Source organism: Crassostrea angulata, chromosome 3 (assembly GCF_025612915.1).
Source record: "Crassostrea angulata isolate pt1a10 chromosome 3, ASM2561291v2, whole genome shotgun sequence".
In the NCBI taxonomy this organism is placed as follows: Eukaryota; Metazoa; Mollusca; class Bivalvia; order Ostreida; family Ostreidae; genus Magallana; species Magallana angulata.
This window is the reverse complement of record NC_069113.1, coordinates 9,500,701-9,528,686: the sequence shown is the minus strand read 5'-3', so window position 1 is coordinate 9,528,686 and position 27,986 is coordinate 9,500,701. Positions and strand designations below refer to the sequence as shown.

Below are 27,986 nucleotides of genomic sequence, written 5' to 3'. Positions count from 1 at the left end.
TTTTTCTTCTTTGACCTATAGTTTGTTTAATCGATCAGAGCAACTAACAATGTATTGTTTGAAGAAAAAAGAATAAAGATTTAATTTAATAAATATACCGCTATAATGTTGATTCTGACATCGTTTTAAAAACTAAAAAGCAACAAAATATCAATATTGTCTTATGCCAAAATGAGATTGACAATGATATGTGTAGTACTACGATTAATTGTTAATGTTATGCTTAGTCGAAATCGAATAATTCAAACAATCATTATACAAATATCACGTTTGTCATTATAAATTTTCATTTTTGTCGTTATAAATACATTGAGGTTTTATTTTCTGAGTTCATGTGAAAAAACATATAATGGAAATTGAAAGTCTTTGATTGTCCTAGAATAAAGATTGTAGACGTTGCAAATTCACTTGAAACAAATTACAACAAACAAAAACAAGTATAATATCCCCTCTGAATTCGAACATAAAAAAAACAATGTAAGTTGTACAAGAAGAGTACGTCAATTCAATTAAAAATGAAAACATCAACATTAAAGAAGTATACAAAGCGTCATCACCGGTTGTTAGTTCTGGAGAAAACACACTAAATCCGTATTAACAAGAGCTTGAACTTTCGATGGGATGTTACTATCTACATGTAGTTTGATCATCGACACAAGCTGTCAAATGTAGACTTTTTTCTTCTAATTCTTCTATTTCGCTCATTAAATTCACAGACAGTCAAAATTGAAAAGTTTAGTTTCTCCCAAGATTTGCTTTGTTGAGTGAAACTGACACTGTTTTAACTGAAATATACAGCCCTGGATGACGTCAGACAACTGTCATTGCATTCATATCTATTAGCCAATGACTATGGTAGACAGTGAACAAAGAGTAGACCCCGTCTTCCTGTTTGTCATGTACTGCCCGAAGTCCAGGCTCTTGTTAGTACGGCTCTGATTTTTTTTTGAACTATTAAAATTTTATTACATTTATATGTTAACAATGAAGAAACCAAATGTGCAAATGACTTGTTCTTAAAATTAAATGTCTTAATAATTGAATCAAAGATTGTCAAAAACAAATTTTTTCTTCTTTTTGGTTGGTACTGCTTTAGTTTAGCAAAAAGTAAATGAATATCATTGAATACAGAATTTTGTAAATTTGTTAAAGTAAAATATATAAAAAGATTGTAAACGTTGCTGAAAATGATACATTAAACAGAATAAAAAAGTTTAGTCTTATACACAGTATAATCCTTTAACACCATATTTAAATTACAAGTAGGTTGCACTTGAACATAAAAACTACGTCAACCTAAACTAATCAATGGGTTATCATTTTCATAAACACTTACCAGTAACTTAGGTTAACCAGTCATATAATTAAAAAAAATGTTCTTGATAAATTAGAAGAAAAAAAAACACTTTGCTGTTCACTCTCAACACCGACACATATCCTATTTGAAAAAAATTATTCAAAGTTGAATGGCACATTTTATGATTAGAAATTTTCAAAGTGATGCGAATAAGTTGGATATCCTTCATTTTTGTTAGCCTCTGCGCATGCTTTGTCGACGTTTAAGGTCATGGGTGGCGGACCACAACTGAAAACACCGATCTGTTTCGCCTAAGATAAAAGATGAAATGTTACATCACTCATACAAATCAATACACGCAAATATATAATATTTAAGGTGGATCTCTACACCAAATAAGTGTAGGAGATTTTTGTTGCATGCATATGTTACCAATACTAGGCACAGTATTCAACAATAATATACCTCAAAATACAATACACTATTTTCTAGAGAATTTTTAAAATATCAGTCTGGTTCCAGATAACCCTTTATTTATCAAATTTTTAAACATTTCTGTTTTAAAATTCTTATGAAAGTGAAATGTTATTAAGTTTAGAAATGAAAAACAAAAAAATCATGAATGAAGTTTGTATGATTTTTATTGGAATCCACATAAATATGAAACTAAAATATAAAAAAATTCTGTTAAGGCAAACTGCTGGACAAAATCCCACAAAAACCTGAAAATATAAACAATATTCGTTGGTGAATGGGATAAAGAAAAGAAATTGAAAGAAATTGAAAAATTAAAGGAAATACTTAATTATTGCAAAAATCTTGGTATGAAAGATCCTGTTTAAGAGTTGTCTTTCTTTATTTTACATGGTCTCAAATATCTTGGGATCAATTTTTTAATTAACAAAAATCACGAAGAAAAATTAAAAAAGGAACAAGTCTATGCTAAATATGTAGATATAAGATAAGTAGTGCTTATGGTAATGTTTGTAGCTGAAAAATTATATTATTGATGAATGCATTATATATATTTAACTCTTCAGAACAAAATATTAGTAGTTAATTATATTATAAATTGCCTTTTACTTTTTTATATACAATAGCAATTATAAACAACAACCATACGCATATTAATAGCGAGCGCAGCTCGCCGGCGCGCAGCGCCGGCTAGCGAAGCGAGCTCTAAGAACCAGTGTGCGCGGGAAAAAGAACGAGCTAAACCTACAGTTCATCAAACAAAATTTTTTGTCTACGTCCCATAATGCTCTCTAATGTTTTCACCCGTGGTGCTATGCCAAAAATGGCCGATTTTTAACTCGCAATTTACGGTGTCTTAAGGTTTGAAGACACGTTTAGAGTACTGCATATGCTTTGCCGAGACTCAAGAGATTTGTTACTTGCTTCTATAAACTTCGTATTGAGTCAATATATGTAAACAAAGACGAACAAAGTTATGAATGACGTCACAGTGCTCTCGCGCTATATTTCCCGCGATAAATTTAGAGGTGGATCAAACATCTGTAATGCGTGTCTTAGCTATTTCAGTATAGACTGCGCGATACCTGTCTTATTGACATATGATTTGTTCTTTTTTTTAATATAGAGATTATTTAAATATATACTAGCAAGAGCCATACTTTACTGTCATATCGATTCATTTTTAAGCTAATTGCGCATGCATGTTTGATGTACAGTAGGCAGGTAAGTATATGAGTAGGGAGGAAAATTCAATAGGATATTTTGAACTAAATAAAAAGGAATAAAGATAAAAAATAAACAGTTAAAAAATTTATGTAAATATTGCATATAGTCAAACCATTGAATTTAAAAGTGGGAAATTACACACCTACAAACAGGGACCAGGCTCTCTCTCTCTCTCTCTCTCTCTCTCTCTCTCTCTCTCTCTCTCTCTCTCTCTGGAGAGGGGTAGGGGGTTGCGCTGTATGTATCATGACCATTAAAATTAGTACTTTTGCCCCGGTTTACTTAGGCCTATAAAAATGAATTGTGTGTTTAGGGTAACACTGATGAAAAAATAAGGTTAGGTAGGTAGGGATTTTTTTTTATCATTTTTTTTATGCATGAATCCTAAGAGTGTTTGTTTGTGTCATATTTAAAAATGGGTTTTTAATAGAAATAATATAATCAAAGTACTGAAAGTACTGAAAAGCGTTAACCTAGCTTGGTTCGAAGAAAATTTACTGTGTGCAAGCGTAGGCGGAAATGAGCCTTATTGAAATTTTGGTTTATGTTTAATGAATATCAATTTAAAGTATCGAAGGCCAGATTTCTTTAAATATATGTTACTTTCTTAAGATGATGTATATTAAAGCTGAACACGACTTGTATATGGATACTTCCCTGAAAAAAGATATGTTAAAATCACAAATTATACCTTTTGAACAGTAATTTATCACAGTTTTTGACATTTTCTTGCAAAGAATTGATTTTATTTTTCTATATTTTAGCTTCTGAATACGCACTATATTTTTTCACCACTGCGTAGCATCCCGTGCTGATGTACGTAAGCCCCGCAAACCAATCGTATCTACTCGGCCATTTCCGTCACCCAGATAACTGGTTCCCTATACCTCTTACCAGTTTAAATGATGTATATTTCTGCTCATAGAGGGCAGTTATTCCTTGCACCGGAAATAGAAGTCTAACGACAATAAAGCGCTGAGCTATGCTTAGCGCTTTAAAAATCACAATCTGATAAAAACAGACATCTAAAAATGGTAGGATCGTGGCATTTTTGTAGGTTAGGTAGGGCTACCCTAAACACGCAACTTTTTTTTCTAGGCCTTATTGTAGAGAAATAATCTCTCAAAAATTCTTTGACGTTCGTTGATGCAAGGTACATGTATGTGTAATTCTTGCTGCGCTCGCCAGAACGGTAGCACCGTAAACATATTACATACATTAGATGTCCATAGTGATACACATGCATGTGTGGAAATGAAAAACATGCTCCTTTTCAGAATCCTGTCTTTCCCTCATTTTGCTTGCAAATCCGGGCTTCCACTGCTATTGCTACCTAGCTGTATCTATTTAAATCAAAATACATTAGTTTAATGTCAAAGTTTCAGTGAAAGTCTTTTACTGCAATTTTTTTTTTTTAATTTGGGAAGTTAGGATCAATTCAAGAGATCGTACTACGGTACTTTCGTTTTATATTCATCATACATATATAGTTTAAATGAAAATTTGACATCTGCTTACCTATATCGATAATCCGCCACATATGTATGATCGTCTGTTGCAGATGACATGACAAAAATGTATTGCCAATAGCAGCAGAGCAGGGAAACGGTATATTATTTAGAGTCCACGTTTTCCGTACAAAACAGCTGATAATCAACGTTAGTTTAAAGCTTTAAACAGGAAGAAAATTGACATATTTCTAAGCGTTTTGGTGATTTCAGTCCTATCTCGTCTCCTTAGTTAGAAGAGTTCAATTAAACGGTGTATAGCTATTTTGTACCACGACATAATGTTATCAATCCGGAACACAATGGCGTTTCGAACGGAAGTCAGACATGTTTGTGACGATGTAGCCTTCCACCTTAAACGACGCATAAAACTCAAAGGCGGATTGATAATCAATTTGATTAACAACAAAATGACTTTTTTCACTAACCTCTGGGTGTTCAATGTGCAAAGATTCCAAAAATTCTTGAAACTGTGGCCTTCCAAAATGTGTGACTGCTTTGAGCCCCGTAAACAAACTTTTCCCAGCTATCTTTTGGAAATGGCGTTCGCAGATATACTAGAAAGTAAGATATTCAGAATAAGCCGTGCATCACGAAGTAACAGCAAATGTAATGAAGGCTATTTATTTCAGATGGCGAGAGTCTATTATTATATATTGTAAGCATATATCAATTCGATAGGAGTTTTGATATGAATCATCAGATTGAACCCTACCAGCATTGTTGTTCTGAGGTCAAACTTTTGTTGGAACTGCGTGATAAATATGTGTACGGAGACCAGGTCTTTGATGTCTTTCTCCTCCACTTCCCTGATAATGTCGGTCAGCCATTCAAACTGTTTCTGAGTCCGAGTCACCCACAGGAAATACACCTACAATCATATTGATATGGCATACAGCTTTACAAGGAAGGATCTTGTTTCATAATAATAATAATATGCATTAGCAATTCATTTTCTATTCAAATAAGTGAGTAAATTCAATGTCTGTGCAGTTCTATCGAGTATTTTTCATACTTTCTGGCAAGGAAATCTGATTGGTTGTGTGGTTTTGTAGACGATGTCTTTCAATATGGATGCAAAGGGGGTGACTCCAATACCTCCTCCCACAAGAACCGCAACAGGGAATTTGTACCAATCTTGATGGCCCTCCCCGAATGGACCATCTACATAAACCTAAATGTAACGAGAAAAAAGACATATTGTTCGAATCTGTATACTAATCTTTTAAGCAGCAAATGGGAGGTTCGAACCTTGTTCTCCAGTATTTAAATGTTTCTACTTTTCATGACGGCATGCACTTTTATTTACCAATTTGTAATATAATCAAATGAGAGAAACTTTGAAGAGTGTTAAATGTTTTTAAAAATTTCATAAAATCAATATTTGAGCGTTGGTGATTTTGTAGAAATTATTAATTATAAATCAGAGTTTATACGGCATCCTAGTAAAATTTAAAGCCTTGTCAGTCAAATACAGGCAAATATCCGGTATTTCTTTAGCAAAGAAAAGCGGTTTTAAAATGCCTAATCTTTAATTGGATAGAGAAATTATAAAAGCAGTAATTAATTTCAATTCAATTTCATTCAATTTATCATCAAGACAGAGATTAAGTGTACATGTATATGCTGGTCATTTTCAAGTGAAGTTTAAATACTGTGCTTCATCTTTAACCTTATTTGAAATCAAAGAATTAGAATAACCTTTGGTGGAGTCCAGCTTTCTGAATCAACATTATTGGCGTCATACGTCTTTCTTAAGTTGGTGGTCCACGGACCTACAGCTCGAATATGGAGGCTGAGGTAGTCCTCGTGGGGTGATGACGTCAGTGTGAATGGGTGGTACTCACTTTTACCGAGAGCGGCACAAGAGATCCTTACCCACTGACCGGATTTATACTCAAAGTTTATTGGACGTTTGAACTTAAGGGCTGTTACATCTGATAAAGAGATTTGATGAATATGAATGAATGATTTGTCTTTAAATATATTTTCATTTATTGGTATTCTGGCATATAAAAGGGGTAAATTTCAATTACCAGATGGAAAGTTTTTGCACCATAGAAAATTCAACTCCGTTATCACAACTATTTTGCACAAAATAAAATTATAATATGAATATTCTATCATTTTATAGTGATGATCATTATATGTTTACCTGAGGGTAGCAAATCCGCAGAAATAACGTCGATTTCCACTTGATTTCTGCTCAAACTAATGAACTTATCCACAATAAATATAAATAATGGGCCGTAAAAATAGTTCTGGAACAGTGGTGGTTGGACTAATCTTCCAGTTCCATGCATCACCATAAAGATGTACAGTAAAATGTAAAAGCTGTGTGTGACCCAGAAGGCGTTGAATAGGTTTCTTCTTGCGTATGGGGTCGCAAACACGTACATGACTATGACGATCAGGGTCAGAATAATGCCCGTTAGGCCGGTTATCGTTCCGAACGCCCAGTACTGGAACGAAGCTAGGACATCCGTACTGTGTAAAACGAAAGGCACATTTTGAGAAAACATTGCTGTTCATATCTCCCTATCTCGGGAAAATCGAAAAATAAATTTCTACATCAATTTTAACGTTGTATATAATTAATATAAGAAACACGTACGCTCTGAAATATTCCCGGAAGATGCAGTTCAGATCTGATGACGCTTGAGTACTGATGTGATACAAGTTGATTCCATGACCAACACAGTGAACGACTGATAAAAAAATAGGTGAGAGCTAATGAGATCGTCATACATGTATCACTGTTACAAAGATATAATGGTGTCATGTCAGCTATCATGTTGATTTCAGTCTTGGTGTCAATATTTTAAATATTTATTATAATATCTACCGAACACCCCGTGTGTACATTCAATTATTAGGTGCAAGACTTCTTGAAAATTAAATACTTGTTTCCGCCTAAGTGGCTGTGAGTATTTTTATGATAATATCGGGGCTTCAGTAGTTAAGTACCTGTAAACAGCAGGGCAATGATAGCTATAATTTTGTGCATGGCATGCGCAGAATCAAAGGGAATGAAGCGATGAAGGAAGGTCTCTCTGAGGAACGTAATGGTGTTCCTGCTCATGGTGACCAGCAGGCTGGCGTAGGTAAACATCATGACACTGGCGGCGCCACGGGTCACCGTCACACCATAACCCGCGATCCTCCTCAAACCGGCATGCTCTCTTTCAAACGAGTAATCTGAAAGGATGACGTCATACTGAATGTATACTCATAGACTACACCAGTGTTGTCCCTGAGAGGAGGATGTAATATTGCGTCCGTGCTCTGAAACTTCAGCTTTGAACCTTTAGACATTTTCTTTAAAAAGCAAGACGGTGATTTCGTATGTCAGAGGTCAAGATCAGTAAAGGGTCAAACTCAGATTAAGGGCCAAATTTACTTTCTTGCTCGGTACAAAGTGTTACATACATATTCAACACAACTCTTAATATATATATATATATATATATATATATATATATATATATATATATATATATATATATATATATATATATATATATATATATATATATATATATATATATATATATATACTTTAAGTACTGTCACTGCAAACAGCAAAAATTTGCAAGTACATAAACAACTTCGAATTCCTTTAATAATACACGTTTGTACTTTTGCGACGGAAATGCGATTTCTATTCATGACTAATATTGATCATTTGTTACTTTAAAATTATAAGCAATTTATTACTGTATAGACATGTACTTACAAAATGCCCTCTCTAAAAATATCCCGATAGTAACCAGAATGTACAGAGATAGCCAGAATATCTGAAGTCGATAGTTTTCTATTTTTCTCGTGATCTCGTATAACTTCTGTCCCGCCGGTGATGGTGGTAATTCCGTTGACTTTGCTTTGACCTTGATTTTTGTATTCTTTCTCTGCAGGCCACTGCAAATCAAAGCTCAAAATTATCATAATGTATTGGGGTTTTTTTTCTTTACATATTTTATTGTTTCGCTGTTACCTCTTTTAGAGTATACAGAAAACCTCGGCGAATGACATTTGCCAAAATGCAAAACTGATTGAGAGTATATATTTTAAGCAAGAGAGGGGAGCCATCTTGTCAGAATTGAAGTCTTTTGATAAATACACGTAAAAGAAAATAAGCAAAAGAAAAAATGAATTTTAAAAAATGAATTTAAAAAATAAAAGATGTATATACTTAAGAAAGAAAAAAAACTTTAAAAAATGGCAATGATGACAATGAGACAAAAAACATTCCACAATATGATAATAAATCATTGATTTTATGCATCGTTGTGGAAATCAAAATAAAGCAACTCGTAGAAAAATAATTGTCAGTTTAAAGCAATGTGAATCAGTTGCTGATTAATGTTTTAATCCCGATTTTCTTTTCTAAATTAAAGAAAATGGATTATTTTATCAACTCTTGGTAATAATAAGTTGTATAGGAAACGAAATGTATTAAGAAACTAGTTATAAAGTAATTTAAATAATTTAAATAATTTAATCTTGTTCCAAAAATTGATTAGATAAATAATTCATATACAATTGCATACAAATCTTTCTTAGTATAAAATTGAACGATTTGTTTAAATTCTAAATATCTAGAAATTCTTATGCTAGCAAAGTTTTCGCAGCAAAATATCTTTACCCCCATCCCCAAGATAAAACTCATATTGCTTTAAAACCAACGCATGGAGTTCAAGTGTTCCTTGGGATCTTTTCATAATAATCCAAAACTGCCAGAAAACACAGGCGCGTAGAATTAAATATCAATGCACAGTAAAAAGAAAAAGTAATGGCTGTTGGTCGAACAAATCTCAAACCAAGTCAAGTCACTTTACCTATCATCTCGGTTTTTAAACCTAAAAATAATATACATATTAAACATATGTAACCAAAATCCAATGAACACCATGTACTAGCTTACATGAACATCTACTAACTGCACAAGGAAGTGAAAGTGAACACACTGTAACGCGGTAGTTTCAGAGTCTTAACAATGTTGTGCATGATAAACTGAACTTGTCAATATCAAATACTTGTATATTGATAACATGTTTTAGATCGTTTCATAGAAAGATAATCCCCTGAAGAATGCAACGATAATTAAATTACAATTATCTATCTCCAAAGAAAAAATGTCTGTTATAAACGTTTGAAAATAAAAGTAAAAGAGATTTCACAATTTGTATTTTTACCTGTTTATACTATACTACAAAAATGTGAAAGAAAGTAAGAAAAATGGCTAATACTGGAATATCTATGAAGGATAAAAGTGCAGCAATGTATACAATGGTATTATATGGTGCTGAATATTATTTCTGGAACGGTACTCTGTAAAGGAATGACTTTAATTTACCTTTCATGATCCATGCTGTAATTTTTATTTTTGCGATTTTAAAATGTTTGAAAATGATCAATAAATATAAGTATCTATTAAAATTGGAAAGTCTGTAGATTACATTCCAACGAAATCTATTCGTTCTGCAATTGGCATGGTACAGTTTAGGTTACTGAACAACACGCTGTTATTTTTCATGAACCAATTTTGTTTTTATGTTTTCCTCGACATTGTGTAAAAAACATATTTTATAAAAAATAAGGATGCTAAATGATCGTACTTGTAACTCTCAAGAAACGTTGTTCTTTTCTTTGCCATGACAGACTGTCCGCCCTGCTTTCCGTCTGAGCCTAGAGCTAAAGTAAAAAGGGACGGATCAAACTTTATTTCACCGAGTATCACTGTTTTCATTTTAGAGCTTTGCTCATCTGGAGCTTAATATTTTCAATGTGTGCAAAATATCACTTGCAAGTGTTTTTAAATATATTGTGCCAAACAGAAGGTCATTTTATGATATATTAAGTACAATTACTAAAGGACGGTTTAACGTAAAGTTTCTTTACCCTCTATGCCAAGTGTTGCTTTCTTCAATGTACTCTCATATTCATCAGAGGCGAAAATCTTTGCAAAGGATTCAAAATCAATATCAGCATTTTGGGGCAACCCGGCTGTTTTATACATCGTATTCATCAAAGCTTGCATGTCAGTGTTAGAGATGGACGAGTCGGAGAGATCCAACATAGAGCTACAAGAAAATATAAACAATATTAAACAATTCTCAATTACTGCGGAATCATTACAATTCGTGGCTTTTTTGTGGTATTTGTTTGTAGTCCTCTCCCACGAACTAACATCCTCAACGAAAACAAATTCAGAGAGGGTTATTTTTCTTACTGAAACTGAAACCGACGCATTCACGAAATTACATCCCCACGAATAAGTAAAAAAAATAAATCCACGAAAATTGGTCGCAACGAAATTAAATGATTCCAAACATGCAAGGAACTATTTTTCACAAAAGGTAGAGTGATCACTGTGTCCTACTTACTGAATCATGCGAGCGAATTCTTTACTTGACAGCTTCCCTTGTCTCCTTACATCGTACATATTAAAAATCAGCCTTGCCTTGTCCTCGGCATCCCCTTGGAAGTTAAAACATTAACTGTAGCATAATCATTTTATTACGTTCCTATTTATCAATATCACGAGCTTTATGTATCACATGTAAAGGTAAAACGTGGATTAGGTGACATTTTTTCTCAACATTTAATATGAACAATGGGCAAAAACAATAATAAGAAATTTCTCTGGAATCTTTCATCTAATACAGGTACTAGCTTTTTTTTAAATTCCAAGAACAAGTATTATATATTAGAAATGTATACTTCATTTTGTATTTACAGCTGATATCAGCTGACAATATTTGCAACAATATTCTGGTTACCTGAAGCCAAAACAACAAACATGTCAAGGAATTCCTGGAACTCCACGAATCCACTATTGTTCTTATCGACCATCATAAACATGTTACGAACAAATATAGAATTGGGCTTTAACCCAAGGGCGTCGGCGAATTCTGTTCTAGTAAGCTTTATTTTGATAATTTTATTCAAATCATCACCGCTCATGTTCTCAATCTGAAGCTGTCCAGGTTGTCTTTTGAAAGCCTGAAATCAATATTTGTAGAGTCTTATATACATGTATACATGAAAATAAAATATAATTATATATATGAGGTAATAATTGGTCAGAGCGTGATCAAATCCAATAAATCCCGATCACGCCCAGACCGAAATTATCACTTCATAATATTCAAAATGATTCCTTATTGTTTTTTTTATAATTTTATGCAATTTAATATCTATTAAAAAAAATTAATGACAGAAAGGCAGAATCCAAGGAAAGCGAAACTTGGAAATTGAAAAAAGGAACTTCCTTATATTGAACCCTTACATAACACACATGTAAACCTATTTTAAGACTGGCAGAATTTGCTCAAATTGATACATTGTATTACAGGGGGGAAGATATAACATGGTTGTACTAAAATATATTATGATCATCGATGCAACAATGTCTTTTTAAAAACAACATGATATTTGTGAGCCAATGTTTACTAGCAACACCTTGCTCTGATGTGAATATACAAAATAGGCAAATTCAACATCTGAAAGGAGGTTGACCACCAATTGATACATGTACACTAAATAGTAATAGCATGCTTACAAGTGTCATATTGTAAATTTTGAATTTACCGGGTGGCAGTAAATACAAAATTTACAACATGACAACATGTTGTAAATTTTGTATTTACTGCCACCCGGTAAATTCAAAATTTACAACATGACACAAGAAAGAGTGTTTTAAAAATTAAAACAAAAATTGACGCTAAAAATAAACAAAGTCGTCATTTAACAGGAAGTTGACATCCGATTAGTCCGATTATCCCACAATATGGCATGCCCAACAAAGAGTTTGTTAAAATTTCTTACTCCTGCAATAAACAGTTGCTGGGAAATCTTTGACGAAAATATTATTGAAAAGGTTTAAGCTAAAAATAAATGAAGTCATTTAATAGAAAGTTGACATCCGATAAGTACATAAATTAGTCCTACAATATGGCATGCCTAAACAAAGAATGTGTTAAGAATTCAAGCACATGCAATAAAAAGTTGCTTAGAAAAATGCGACAGAATTTTTTGTTATGGACAAACAAACAGAAGGATGGATAGACAGACACAAAAGGATAAAACAGTCTACCCCCTTCTCCTTCGGAGCGGGGGGGGGATAAAAACAAGCAAAACGAAAAATAGAATTTTACATTAATCTCATATACCTGAAGGCAAATGACTCGGAAGAATTTATCTAGATATTTCTGGCGTTCTTCCTTGGTTTGAGCGTTATCATAAATCGATTTTTCCGTAAACTCGTGAATTTCCCGTTCAATTTGAAGATCGACCAGAAAGTTGTCCACATTCTTCTTAAACTTTTCCCGTTCTTCTAAATCCAGAAACTTGATTACCTGCCAAATCAATACTCCAAGTTCAATGTTAGATACTGGTTAACAATAAACATCATTTTGACCAAAAATAGAATAATTATGTCATTATAATCTTATTAACTATTATTTTTAGATAAATGTACCTCTTCGCGTATTATTGATATTTTTTGTGGCGGACCGAAATTTTTTGACTTTACAATTCAATAAATATTCAAAACATTATGTATAGGCTACTTTAACAATGATATACTCTATGTAATAAAATCAAATGACGTTACAATTCTAAAAATTTCAAGAAAACGTGCCCATTACAGATGATTCAACCCTGATTTTAAAAAAAAATGTTTTTGTTCTCCTTTTTCTTACCAAGTCTATATCTCCCTGTACTCGGATAGCAATGGTATTTTGAAGGCCGTCTGATGATAATCGGTAGTGCACTTTTTGTTTTACCGATCTCAAATCCAACATTCGTAAAGGTTTTCTGCGCATATCTTCAACGTGTATCTTTTTTCTGCTTCTGTCCAATTTCACTTTCACGTTGCGTTCGTCCGAATTAGGGCCCACCCATTCAACGGCTAAAAGAGTAAAAGATGCGAAAAAAATCAGTTATGTTCATTAGATAAAGGTTACAAACATATTAAGATTGTTAAATAATTCTGTAGTTAATATTGTTCTTTTTCCGTAACAAAATTGTACAATTTACCTGCAAAGACGTTTGGGTCGTCATTTGGTCGGTGAGGAGACCGTCTCTGACGGCCCCGTTGCATTTGCTTGGCCCTGTATTTCGCCATACATATCATAATTCCCACAGTACCTGGAGTAAGTCAATTAACTAATGAACAGGTGAGATTTTTCACAGGAGTTTTCATACACCATCATATAATTTGCAGATATTTTTTTCTTTACCCTCAATTTTGAAAAATAAAAATAAACAATTTATGAATTGTTTGAAGGGTAAAACTGTTAAGGTAGAACGATAAGGACTTGTGACTGTCAAATTACACTTTCTGTACAAAAATGAATTGATGCCTACCAGGAACACAAAGTCCAAGTCCCAAAAAAGTCAAAATGTAAGCTGCTCCACTTCCGGTGAAGTAATCGTAGTGCTTTAGGGATGTGCAATTTTCGCTGAGGACTGTGACTTGTGCACTATTGACGCGACATGGAAGATTCTGATTAGAGTTTAACTGACAAGGCTGTCTACACACATCACCCGGCTCTGAAATAAAATGAAATGAAAATGCATCACCAGCTGGTAAATAGCAGAGTCCATACACGACACCTCAACAATTATTCTCCTTTTATCATACGAATGTGACTGGACTACTGGATCGGCAAAATTCAAAATGTTGCCCTTGGACTTCAGCCTTGGGCAAAATTCAAAATTTTAAAATGTTGCCCTTGGCCTTCAGCCTTGGGCAAAATTCAAAATGTTGTCCTTGGCCTTCGGTCTTGTGAAACATTTGCGTCGTCATGTCCATCAAATTATTTGTCGCTCTTGTACTCAGTCTATGATTGCATAATCAGTTGGCAGTGTATAAGGAATAAGGAATCATTCTTTGAGTATTATGAGGTGATAATTTCGGTCGGGTGTGATCAAATCCAATAAAGCCCGAAGGGCTTTATGATAGATTTGATCACACCCCGACCGAAATTATCATCTCATAATATTCAAAGAATGATTCCTTATTACTTATATTTATATAATTTTAAGCAATCGTACGATTATATATTAAAATATTAATAAGCAAACCGCGCTGGCGCCTCGATTTGGCGTCATTTGTATTATGGGTTATATAGTACAAAATCGATACGTAGTGTTATCACAGGCAAAGACACTGGAAAATGTAAATATATGGTAATAATCTGACCAGTGATGACAAAACTTTGGCACCATAGGGTTGAATTAAACTTACTGTGAATAAAGACATCCTCTTGGATTTCTCCTTCTCTCACGTCTGTGACTTTCAGAATGATGGACCTTAGTGTCACTTTACGTATTTCTTCAATCTCTTCATCAGTGAAATTATATCTTCAGAAAAGACAAACCACCAATGCAATCATAATCAAATACTATTATTTAACACACAGAACAATCAGCCTTTTGAAAATATTTTCATTAACATGTTTTCTTATTTGAAATTACTGAAGAACAAAAACCTTCACTTCTATATATCAACTTTTTATTAATTGTCCGATGCATTATTACATGTACACACCATGAAAACATGCTTGTATTCAAATTTTTTAAAATGATCTGACTCTCTCAAATAAATTCAAGTGCTTTCAATTGCATTAAAGAAATTTAAGAAGTTGATTTGCATTGTTATTTTAATTATTGGTATCAAACAGAAGGGCCATTCTTATGAATTATTTTCATGTTTACATCTACCGAGTATGATTCCCTCTATTTCTTACGGAAACTTATTGTTGATTCAAAACTCTTCAAAAATTTTCAGGACTAAAATCTACAGGCCCCGTTTATCGATTAATCGAAACCTACAGCGACTTAAGAAAAATCACAGACTGCACGAAATAACCACGATGATGTAAGACGCAAATTCCCATAGGAGATGATTTGGCTGTTTCTTTAGCTAACGTACTGATGTACATCAACAGTAATTACGTTAATTTAACTTACTTTTTACAATCAATTTATTAATTTGTTAAATGAAAGATGTAAATATAAACAATATCAAAGTACTGAAAGTACTGATAGGCGGAAGCATGATTGCAAGTTGTCAATGTTGTCAATCAGAATTAGTTTGATAACATAAAACACTATTTTAATATGTCAATTAAGGTATATACATGTAGTAAATGTGGAAATACTCTGTTACTGCACCAGATTAGTCTGGGTCATGCCTTAAATAAAGATTAAATGAGAAGAGCAATTTAAACATCAAAACATTTATTTTGTGAAGTACATTCGTATAACAGTTGATACTTATATGCAAGCTGAAATTACAGGAATACATTTTCATTTATTATGCCATTTTTATTAAAAATGTTCATTTTGACATCAAAATGATGAAAGAATATTATAGTATTAGAATTTAGTAAACTGAACTTCTGAAACTGTAGTATTTTATTCTTTACAATAATGTTTCACAAAAAATGCAGAAATGACATTTGTACATCACTTGATTACAGTATTTTACAGAATCAAGTAGTATGTGTGTCACTTTGCTTACCTGAGAAGCAATAGCCATTAAGTAATCAGCTTCATAGAATAATACATAAAATATCCGGACAATATGTTGTAAAAAAGGTATTCGATAAAGAGAGTTTGATGTTTTCTTAATATATTCTCAAGTTTAACAGTAACAGGATGATTTCAAAGTCATTTTATATGTGGAGAATTGCAGACCTCTTATTGATCCTCAGATTGCAGTTCATATATTTTGTTGACAAATGTTTAAAACTTAGAAAGAATGTATTTTCTTACTGTACTGTATACCAAACATATTTTACAAAGATCAAATATGCAAATGTTGAGAATTACAATACAATGTAAAAGCCCAGTAATTTATGGATAACTATATATTGATATTCAATAATGTACAAATTATGTGTCCTTTACAATTGCTCCATGTTGTACTGTCAAATCACAGGTCTCTAGTATTGAAGACATTTGAACTTTTACCTTTTAAGTTTTTATTTTAATACTAATGGAATCTTCAAGAGAACTTCCACCATTACAGAACATAGACTTTCAAAGAATCCCTTTATGGTTGCATGCCGTAATGGGTTTTTTGGAAAGTGTGTAATCCTGGAGTGTGTCATTTGTAGTAACAACAATTTCAATTCACTAGTGTTGTCTTGCATCCATTATACCAATGACCACTGTCTTGATATTCTAAAATGTGTTGATGAAAAATGAATAATGGATATGTTATCAAGCAATATTTCATTACAATATACTTGACCTCCAATAAAGAAAACATGGATTTAAAAAAAAATTAATCTATAAAATATTTTGAATTTATATGTGTTTTACATTACATAATTTATTTTCAAAAGTATACATGTATCTTGCAAATAAAGGATGAGATATACAAGAATATCACACGATATGAATTATCAATAATTGTAAGGTTATTTTGGTATATTACATACAATAATGGAAAATATAGTGATTGAACTGTAAATGAAAGTTTAATTTTTTTCTCCAAAATTCTTCAGTTTTGAATTGCATTTAGTACAAGAATATTTACTATATTATTAAAGATATGACAACAAGATATCTGTGAGTCAATGCTCACTAGTGATACCCCTGCTCTGATGTGTATACAAAAAAGCATAGTTAACATTACATGTAATGGGAAGTTGACATCAAATATTTTGAAAAATCAATCCTACTGAATGGCATGCCTTAACAAAGACTGAGTTAAAATTTCAAGCATCTGCGATTAATGCTGAGATAATTTTGACAAAATTTGTGTTATAGACAAACAGACACACAAGGGTAAAACAATATACCCCCTCTCCTTCCGAGCATGGGTATAATTAGTTCATACTTAAACAAGAAAACCACGGGGAATATCGTACTTAAATTTAGTTGTATTTACTAACCTTGAAAATGGCGTTAAGGCCATTAAGATGAGGATTCCAGCATATTTCAGATGCCCTGCTTCCATTTAGAAGTTGCAAACGTGCAATGTTTGTCCCTCTTTAAAAGTGCTGAACTGGGAAGCCAACACCACATTTTTATAGCATCTGTCTTTTTCTTTGTTTTGCTTGAATTTAGTTGTGCACCCAAATTTAGCAACTCTCCCCTTCACCAGATATGAAGAATAATGTTGAGCTCTCATTGTCTCCTCTTGTCAGTTAATGTTAATCAGTTTCTTGACATTCATCTGAAAGAACATATACATATAGAACAAATAGATTTATGTTAGGCTATTATCTATAATCATTGTCAGGTATATAAATGAGTCTTTTTGGAATTGCAATTAATCATGAACATGGTAGATCAAAGATATACCGGTATATAGTCCAAGTTCTCATGAATTGAAAATTTAAAATCTAAAAACAAATAATGCAGTCATAAAAATTATCATATAAATTAAGATGTAGAGAAATTTCCATAGGAAATTTTACTAGTCACTTTCATTATAGAGTCATGATAAGGTAATTCTGAGATACAAGTAAATACAGTAGGTAAAAGGATAAATCATATTAATTTTTTTTAAATGTTCAATTTAATATCTTTGCAATAGCCTATCTGGAATATTTGTTATATCAACCTTTATGATACTTAAAAGCTATATTTGAGATATTTTTTTGAGAAAATTCATTTGCATTATTCATGAGTCATTTTTAAACCAAGCTGAATATTGTAATTTTTTGTAAGCAAAATGAATGAACCCTATATCATACAGTGCAGTTCGTAACATATTATAAAATCACCATGTGAACATATAGATCTGCAAAGATGTCACAAAATATTAAAGGTTTAAAAAAAGGAAATGTTATCTTCCTTTATATGCGATTCCATTGTGCTAAATTTTAATCTTTAAAGATATCCTGTAGGCCTCGCCTTGTACAGTATTTATAACAAAAGACCGACATTTCAGAATTATCGATGAATGCCTAACACAAACAATATAAATTCTTTCATAAAATTTATGTACTTATCTGAGATTTCTTTTATTCTAACCCCCGCTTATATATTGTGACATGTCTAAGCCGTACGTCACAATATACAAGCGGGGATTAGAGTCAGAGGAATTTCGGATTAAGAATGTACCAGCTCCTCGATCAAGATTATTGTAACATGAAAATCTAAAATGATGAGGCAAACGTTTATACAATGAGAAATAACACATTAATTACCAAACTTACCTTACGTATGTCGAAGATGGACAGTCACCAGTTGTTCTCAACGTGGGTTTGTTGACAAAAATTTTACACTGCATAACGTTATGCAGTATTGTCTGAGATTACTATGCAAAACGTTGGTACAAATAATTTATAGGCATTGTATCATTCTAATAATCTTTTTTAAAGAGATTTATACACACCCTTGTTTTGTTTTTTTTTAAAAGCATTCATTACCTGTTACCCTATCAATTTTTTCTTCTGTACTCATAAACACGCAATTTCAAATTGAACTATTTTTTCCCTCGGAATTTCATCTACAGGCATCAGACTCCGTGCTTATCCCTTGTTTATGTCGCATACCATCGCAAGAGTTATCGTTCGTTCCTGTACTATCAAAAACGTTAATCTACCACTTGCTATCTTTGCTATAGGCATTTTCAATGGATAATTAAAAACGATGAAGTAAAAATTTAGAGACATACCACAGTTCTATTATCAGAAACGATGTTTAAACGGGGGTCGAACAGTGGGGGGGGGGGGGTGTTATAGAGTTGTGTGCCCTTAGTTTAAATAACTTCCGATAGTTTACCATGAAAAAGGGCAAGAATTTGACCTATGACGTAGAAGGTCATGAAAGCAATTGCAATAGGCGCTTCCGCCTAAAAATGCGTTCTTTGATGATTCATGCGGGTGTTATGAAGATAGCGATCATTGCAGAAAAAAAACTTACATAACTTGCTAACGCGGGTTTTGTATTTTTATGCAACATCGCCACCTTCATACCCCGCATGAATCACCAAAGAAAGCATCTTATTGTTTAAAAGAATAAAAGAAAACCTTTTGGTTTTTCTTCTTACTTTATAGTCTTTGAACACATGTTGAAGCAAGAAGTTCTTGAATAGAATTACCCATTTCCCTTGTTTTCAAACCAAAACCGGTCACCATGACGGATACGCATGAACTGGTCTAGAAGAATCTTTTGGAACAAGGGTCCCGGTCCGCTGTCCGTCGTTTCCAGCAGACCCCCCACGAAGAGGTCAAGTTTTGAAGAATCATTCTGATAGAGGTCGACCAGCTTTTCGGGTTCCTTTAAACGTAAAAATTGTCTAACCCATTAAATACAATTGAAATGTTCAATTCACAGTGAATCATCATCAAATATATAGGACGTTTTGATACTTTATGAAAAATTGCAAATTCGGTTTAAACCGCTCTCCACAACAAGGCTAAAGTCTGTCCCAAGTTATTGCTTCCATCACTTTTTGATGATTTTTATTAAAAATACACATACCTGTGAAAGAAATACAGTTGAAATCGATAAAAGGGAATATATCCAAGATATCTTCATTGAACAATTATCATTTTTCACTCATTTAAGTTCACAGGAATGAAAACAAATTTCTTACGGAGATTTATAAAGCAATTTTTCAACGTTATCATCCGGGCTTAATAATGGCTGCTAAATGCAAAATCCCCGTAGATTTTCTAATTTTGGCTGTGTATTGAAACCTGAAGCGTTTCAAAACAGATCATCTGGACATTTTATATATTAGTGGATGAAAGTAGTTCGAGCATAACGGTATTTATGATTATCGAAATATTAAGCAAAAAGTGGTGGAAGCAAAAACTCGGGACAGAGTACAATATGATACATGTAGTACATAACTGTATGAGTGCATTTGGAAGACTATTAGTACTAAATGATTAATAGTTATATAGGTTGAATAATAATTTTACTGTAAGATGTCTTGTCACATGTTCCCAGGGCAAAGGACCCAATTCGAACGCCTTCCTAATGGAGTTGTAATCTGTCAATCCGTGTTCTCGCGCACGTTGGATATTGATAGCAACGAGATCCCGCCGCGAGAACTCCAATGGACCAAACAGGTGCTCTGAATTGAAACAGAAAGAAACAACACCTATTGAAAACCTGTCAATCAAACTTCAAGGTACATTGTAGTCAATGCTTTTGATACAGTATTATTATTATAATTATATTTTATTATACAGTGTTAAAGTAAAAGGGTGGTTTAAATATTCACATACTGTAACAAAATACAACAGAAAGCCTCCCCCTATTACCTCTTAAGTCAGGAACGACAATATTATCTTCTTTTTCAGCTAAGGTAGAGGACATCCCACGAATGATGTCATCCATCGTTGAATCCACCGGTTCCTATTAAATTTAAAACAATAGAAATAAAGATACGTAGGGGCTGTATAAAAAGCCTGTGGATTACACCATCTTGATTTTTTTTTCATTTAAAACAAATAGGATTTATTTGAAAACCTTACTCTGCTATTCCAGAAAGCATTACAGAGTCTAATTGGTCGATAAGAAGGGCCGTGTGGCTGGTTTGGCATTCCCAAAGTGTGATTTCTCCAATTGCAATTCGTTGAATTTCCAGGTCCCCTACAATATGAATACGCAAGTCAAGTTAAGTTTTTTCTAAAGTATCTTTACTGGGGATTTACAATATGCCATCGAATTTTGTAATGTCATTCTTTTAATTTGATAAAAAAAAAGGTTCTTTTAAATATTCACCAAAATTACAACAAACCTGAGCCATAGACCAGGTGTGACAAGCGTGTGACCGAACCGCATAGCTGCTGTTTGAAATTCTTGAGAAATTCCCGGATGTATTTCAGAATCATAACCATTGAAAGCACAGAGTTTGCCTGTACATGCTGTAAAATTATAATTCATATATTGTGAAAATTACAAGTTAGAAAAAAACAGAACGCTATTTCATATTTCAAAAGTAAATTGAAGCTGGTAAAAAAAAATTGATACCTTCATCCGGATCCCGAATATATTTTGGAATTTCAAAGAAAGTGGTCTCATTTTTTATCTCTAGCCATCTTGGTAACCAATCGTACATTACAATTTTCTAAATACCATAAACACAATGACAAATGTGTGATAAAAATATATTTAAATATATAAATAAAAAAATATAAAAATTGTTTATAAAGAAAATATGGTTACGGAAGTAAAACAGATTAATTTGTTCGACAGATGATGCTATAACAGTAATGTAAATTTAAATTATTGACGCTGTGTAACCACAGGCGCTTGAGGAAAGGACCCTGCCCCCCTACCCCGATCCTGCCCTCAAGGACCTGTGAGTGTAAGAACCTGGTGGTGGGCAATGACCCTCCTTCTGGCCTCCTCAAACAGGCGCTCATCGTCTTCTCCGTAATAATTTTTTAGACTTCTCGCAATATAATTGTGCCAGCGAAAAAATATTACTCCAAACGTAAGTAAGAAGGGGTTTTCAAATCCTCTCGGGTTACCAAGTCCTACAAATATCAGTAAACTTTAAATATCTATGACAAGAACTAGTCTTACCAGGGTCTGAATTATTTTTATATCTAAATGTATTTATATATTTGATTTTATTAAGTTTTATTTAGATATACTAGAATAGATAAACGTACTGAAGAACCGATTGACGGGTTTTAAATAATGATCAGCCGGTGGCGGAGGGTTGGCGAACGGAAGTCGGATGTCGTTATCTGCCGGAAACTGTTTTGCTATGTCGTCATATGTACTGGGATCTCTGACCTTCAGGTAACCACGTTTAAACTCACGAATGGCGTCAGTCCAAGCTTTTCCGGGTCCATAAAACAATGTACCATCAATGAAGGGTGTTATTTCATTTAACTATATTAATGAAAAGATTTTTTTTGTTTTTATATTCAATCTTGCGTACTGGTATAACAAACTTACAATGCACACAAAGAAGTGGGCAATACTTTATATTTTGAGAATAAACAAGTTATTCTATTTAGTTATTTTGAGTAAAACTGGCGACTGCAATTTAAAAGGGCAAGACTAAGTCTTAGAATTTCCATTGAGATTTTTATCGATTGATCGTAGCACAAATTGTGTGCATAGGGTAGATTCAGTTTAAATAAGTAAGTGCATTCAATGTCTTTTTATTAGATAAATATACAAGCAATGCTTTACAAAAAGTGTTGTACTTGGACATTGCTCTACAACAGAGTTTATGGAATCAATAAATTGTTACCATTGTTCATATGTATACTCCTATAATGAAAAGATGATACTGTTCCTGTGAAATGTTCTTCAGTTTATACAGGGCGTATTGTAAATATTGAGATGTGTGTAGTTCTCAATAGTAAAGACCACATCAAACCAAAATGATTTTATGACTACAAAGCAATATCTATACAAAACAATACAATGTTTCCTCAAGCCAGCGTTGACAATTTGGAACATCTCTTTAAATTTTTAGAATGTTCAATATACTCCATACGAACTTGGTAATTTTCATCCTCATCATAACAGAGAAAAGTTAAAATTTAAAATCAAGGAAAAATTCAGTAATTTTAGTTTACGAATAATTTATAAACTTCGACTGTAAATTAAAATGATCGTAAAAAAGTGTTAATAAGAAAGAAAAAACCAATTACTAACGAGTAGATGAAATGTCAATTAAATAGCTACTAGTATATATGTGTAACACTTTGGCAGGCTTTACACATGTACGCGAGAGGGGAAAAAGTTCATTTAAAATGTTAGTTACAAAACTCTTCCTCCAAGTTCCGAGTAATTGTTTTTTTTTTAAATTGTATGTTATTATAATACAATGTACAGCAAATTGTTAGACATAGAATTTTAACGATACTGTCAAGAAATAAGATATTTTTTTCATGGTTAACTGTTCTTTTTTTTTAAACGCGTCATATCGGTATACCTAAAACATGCTACCAACTCCTGTGTACACGTTCATTGACATATACTTCCTGATTCAAAAATAGCACTGCCTGTCAATTAAAAGATATAGGGTTTCGTGTTAACATATGTTTACATGAGATATTTTATTTACTGTACTAATCTCTCTCGAGAAATAATAAGAGAATGTTTGTTTTAAAAATTTAAACCTTTTAAAATATTATCCCCTCACGAGATATTCTTTCACTGGCTTTGAGGGGGCGGTAGATTTTTCTATATCCAGGCTACGTGATTAATTTTTTTTTAAATCATTATATGTACATGTATATACTTCTTGCTCGTATATGTCATGGTACAAATAAGGTTTATAAGTGCACACATACGTAGGTAAAAATGTTGCTTTCTTTCAATATTCTTGTAAGTTTCGTCCTTTTTATATCACGTGACTGTATATGGAGATATTGTATTATGGGTGCGAGCCATGCATGGATCATTACGTACCTGTTGTCTGGGGTTTCCAGCCGTTTGGCCCGTTCTTTGGTTGAACCTTGATCTTTGTAGTGGCATTTGAAGGTTGTCCAGATTATCAGGATTAAACGGGTGGTTTTTAGGAACAGGGATGTTAAAAAACTCTCTTGGACATCCTGGTCTCTGGACGTCTAAGATTTCTTCCACAACTTGCTGTCCTATAGTCAGTTATTGGGTTTAATTTTAGAAACATTTCTGGGACGATTATATCATTTTTTTTATTAACTCTACATCTAACCAAGTGTATAAGATACTTTTAAAAATATCGTACTTGATTAAAACAAAAACACTTCAAATTTTACTCTATGTCAATACCATTTTCATACAAAAACTTATAATGCGATAAATAATTTTGATACATGAACATGTAACATTTTCCAGAATCGAATTATTTATTATTCTTCATTCCACCATTATCTTTATTAATTTCTTCAACACATGATTTTCGAGTTATTTTGTTTTCCTCCCACAGAACTCTGTTGGAAATGCGCAAAGTTTGATCGAGAGAAAATGACTCTGGGTCGAACATAATACTATTAGCAGATGTCCACTGCTTGTTATAAAAATAGTCTTTAATATAAGGTCTATGGCAACGCACTTGGGAAAAAAAATACGCACTCTGAAATTTTTCCAATTAGAAAAATAAAAGTCGAAGTTCGTAGTTTTCCAAATTGATTTGTAAGAAAGGTCAAATGTCTTACCAAAGTACACCAGCATAGCCGTTCTGTTTCTGGCCGACCCGAGGCCACTTTCTCCCTTGTGGGCGATCTCGCTGATAGTGAATGGGTTAGGTCGGTCCTGACCCGCGGGCTCGTACACGCCATCTTGATAGGCGGGGGGAGACTTGCGTATCAAAATGTCATCTAAATAGAGAGTTGGCGTGTAATATCGAATGTTCACTTCCAGAAACGTGTTTGGCTTGTTTATTTATCGTCGACTTAAAACATATCTTTGAGTTCTTCAATTTTTTTTTTATAGAAAATGTTTGTTATCTTCACTTAATGTGTAATTTATCCATTTAAGTGAACAAAATTTGTCAGTAAATGCTTAACACTTATGTACATGCATAAACTTCATGTATAATAGAAAACGTTGTACATATTGAGATATACATGTAGCATGCAAAATATGTACATGTATGTAGTTCTGGGGGACCATATTGCTACACAGAAGTAGATGTAACTAACCGACTGCTCCCCAGTCTGGGTGGTTCAGATTGTTAAAGAATCCATCCTGAGGGACAGGCTCAATAAGCTTCTTTTCTTCCTTTGCCTGTGAATATACAGGATCTGCAAAACAGATACACACGTTGCGTAATGTAATGTGATTATACTTGTAATTATCTTTCAGTAAGTGTGATATGAAACCCTCTGTGTAAGTGGCAACAGTATGAAGAGCGTTAAACATAGCAGTTCTTAGAACTTCTTCATTTTTTCATTGCAGTGAAAAAAATAATTCCCTGTTTAGTAAGTTAATGAGGAAGATAAATGCACCAAAATAATCATGGCTATCATTTGGTGCGCTTGGGTTGATAAAATCAAAAACCGTCCCGTGTCAATAGTTTATCTTAAACCAGGAAAAAAAATCCGTTATCTTTTAAATGCTGATGTTATTTCGTACACACTCCCTCTCAATATGTCCATTTCTAATGTTGATAATCTCCTAAAATTATACATGAACATACTCCTAATCAACCATTTTGCTGGTAACTGAACACTTTAATATGAATTAAAACAGTTTTAATCTTAAATCAAAAGTGCAATTGCTCATAGTTTATTATTTTTGAAGCCTTAAGTATTACAAGAATATTGTGAATAAAAAAAATAATAGAAAAATGATTTGAAGAAAATTTGAAATGTACGCATTATCATTCAAAACATTGCATACAAATTTTGACCCATTTCGCTCCATGTCCAAGCATTGATTCTTGTCTAGGCCTAACCGAAGGGACATTTCTACAGAGTACTTAACATGTGAAAGCTCTTCAGTTCATTGTGGTTTGTGTTTATGTGTTCATTGTCTGTAGAAAGAAAACCATGCGAAATATATAGTGGGCTAAAGAAAAGGAAGCTTGGTTAAGGCCTTATAGCTACTCTTGCTCCACCGCTATAGAACTAGATGTGCATTGGTACTGGTACAGGTTATCTTGTGCTAAGTATAGTACGTTTATGTACAATAGCAAAAACAGAATATCAAGAGTATTGCCACAAAGTGGAAATCTGAATCCGGATGCTTAATTTGGACCAAGGCCTCAAAATTAAAAGGGAACTAGTAAATGTTACTGAGATGTTAATGTAAATGAGTATTCTAAGCCTTGTGAACCGTAAACTTTTAAACGAGGACTGTATCTTTGGCGGTTATGATTGAATTTTTTCATTTTCTTTTTTCTTCATGCATACTTTCCAAAACAAGAACATACTATAAACTTTTTTTTTTAAATCTAAAAATAAGAACTGATCTTCAAAACATCATACAATGTATCTAGAAGAAAAAAACCTCCCCGAAATATAACAAAAGGAATCGTGTTCATAGAAGTGTGCTGCGAGTTATTTATGGTTTAATGATCACATTGAGGGTTGCCATGACAAAGCGTACTTTGAGATGTTTATGAACTCAAGTTTACTTTTCAGTCTATGGCGTGTAAAGGGTGTACACAAGACCAGGAAGTTTGGCTACATGACTGGCGATATATAGATTTCTTACCAAGGCGGTCCTGGTTTTATTACGCACAGGGGAGAGTCATTTAAACTTCTAGATAAATCTCAAAACAGAGAGAGAGAGAGAGAGAGAGAGAGAGAGAGAGAGAGAGAGAGAGAGAGAGAGAGAGAGAGAGAGAGAGAGATATTTTCCACATTTTTTCTCTAATTCGAGTTTTCCCTTATTCTTATTTTCCTTATATGATTAGAAGATTTGGCCTAGGATTAAGATAATAACTGGTATCTATATGATTTTTAGTGGACCCACTTTGATTTATTTTTAGAATTGATTCCGCATTCGCTGAGTGAATACAAGTATAACGAAGAGAGGTTCCTTCCTTTTACTACATGTACGTGTATAAAAAGATCAAGCTAACCAAAAAAAATTGATGCCTGTATATCTAACATCCGCATATACACATTTTGAAGTAAAAATAATCCAACAAAATGCTGGCATTGTTAATCATAAATAGAAAACTTTATCATCATAGACACGTCTCAATAAGTTTATTGCTGTATCGTCATAATATCGATAGTCAGCCTACAAAGCGAAAGTTTAAACTCCAAAATACACGTAGGAAGTTAAAATCTTCTCATATAAGGGGACTTTCATGTTCGATGATAAATCAATGTGGTCAGGTATAGTCTTTTATAGAGTTGCGGGAAGGGTGCCTATAAACAGAAAATGGTCTTTGAGTTAAGCATCTTTATCTGCAGGCTTATCTCTTCGAACCGTCGCTCGAAAATAATCTCCCCCGTGATAACAAGATTGTTTAAAATCTGTTCAGACATTTACGAACGTGAATCAGAACAGGTACGCCTCAATGAGTTCACCTCTGTAAAATGTGTACATACAAAACAACCAAACAGGTGATCAAATTGCTAGATTGCCTACTCTATGCACCGATATTCCTCGATGCTTTAAATAAAGCATGTAATCATAAACAGAATTACAAGCATAAATTTTAACATCAAGAAATGAAGATTTTTAATGCGTATACATATATTAGTAATAGCGAATTGTCATGTTTTCTCATTGGTAGAACAACTATCATCAAGTTAATCAGATCATGTAGTAATCTTGAAATCTTTAAAAAATATTTCTTAAAAAGGATATTAATGGTCTGAAACAATGGGAATTCGTGTAAATTTTATTCCAAAAAATATATAGACCTCCAATTGAAATTTTAAAAAAATCTTACCCAGAAATAAAAGCAGGATTCCTAGGAACAAATATCTTCTAGGTCTATTCGAGCCATACATTGTGGCGTTTAAATTATAAATCTACACACATGTAAGTACACTTTGTTTATAAAGAATTTGAAACAAGGAAGTGAAATGAGTCACGTGATCTCTTCAGCATTTTTGCGACAGCAAGGTAATTCCATA

At 33.0% G+C, this 27,986-nt stretch overlaps 1 protein-coding gene and 2 long non-coding RNA genes across 5 annotated transcripts; all 3 read right to left on the bottom strand.

The window, feature by feature from the left end:
- Positions 1-27,964, bottom strand: LOC128175759 (dual oxidase 2-like). Of its 3 annotated transcripts, none has more exons than XM_052841596.1 (31): positions 27,800-27,964; positions 25,089-25,190; positions 24,603-24,764; positions 23,875-24,059; positions 22,113-22,338; positions 21,811-21,974; positions 21,466-21,562; positions 21,233-21,359; positions 20,967-21,084; positions 20,754-20,847; positions 20,409-20,563; positions 19,580-19,758; positions 14,762-14,877; positions 13,879-14,064; positions 13,549-13,659; positions 13,212-13,420; positions 12,681-12,866; positions 11,289-11,511; positions 10,893-10,986; positions 10,408-10,589; positions 10,125-10,200; positions 9,863-9,877; positions 8,243-8,424; positions 7,474-7,704; positions 7,121-7,214; positions 6,662-6,993; positions 6,208-6,443; positions 5,522-5,680; positions 5,222-5,377; positions 4,935-5,063; positions 1-1,608 (listed from the first exon to the last, which is right to left on the bottom strand). In XM_052841596.1, exons 1-31 carry the CDS (start codon positions 27,858-27,860, stop codon positions 1,483-1,485), a joined length of 4,713 nt encoding a protein of 1,570 aa, XP_052697556.1. In that variant the 5' UTR covers positions 27,861-27,964; the 3' UTR covers positions 1-1,482. The 3 variants fall into 3 exon arrangements, with proteins under 3 accessions (XP_052697556.1, XP_052697555.1, XP_052697557.1); XM_052841595.1 differs by lacking the exon at positions 9,863-9,877 and adding an exon at positions 9,345-9,365; XM_052841597.1 differs by lacking the exon at positions 9,863-9,877 and having other exon boundaries at positions 27,800-27,962.
- On the bottom strand, positions 1,921-4,674 carry LOC128175761 (uncharacterized). The gene is made up of 3 exons (XR_008242716.1): positions 4,517-4,674; positions 4,216-4,341; positions 1,921-2,019 (listed from the first exon to the last, which is right to left on the bottom strand). It is a non-coding gene; the product is annotated as an uncharacterized LOC128175761 (long non-coding RNA).
- Positions 14,886-19,553, bottom strand: LOC128175762 (uncharacterized). The gene is made up of 3 exons (XR_008242717.1): positions 18,693-19,553; positions 17,421-17,704; positions 14,886-16,704 (listed from the first exon to the last, which is right to left on the bottom strand). It is a non-coding gene; the product is annotated as an uncharacterized LOC128175762 (long non-coding RNA).
- Positions 27,965-27,986: the final 22 nt, after the last annotated feature.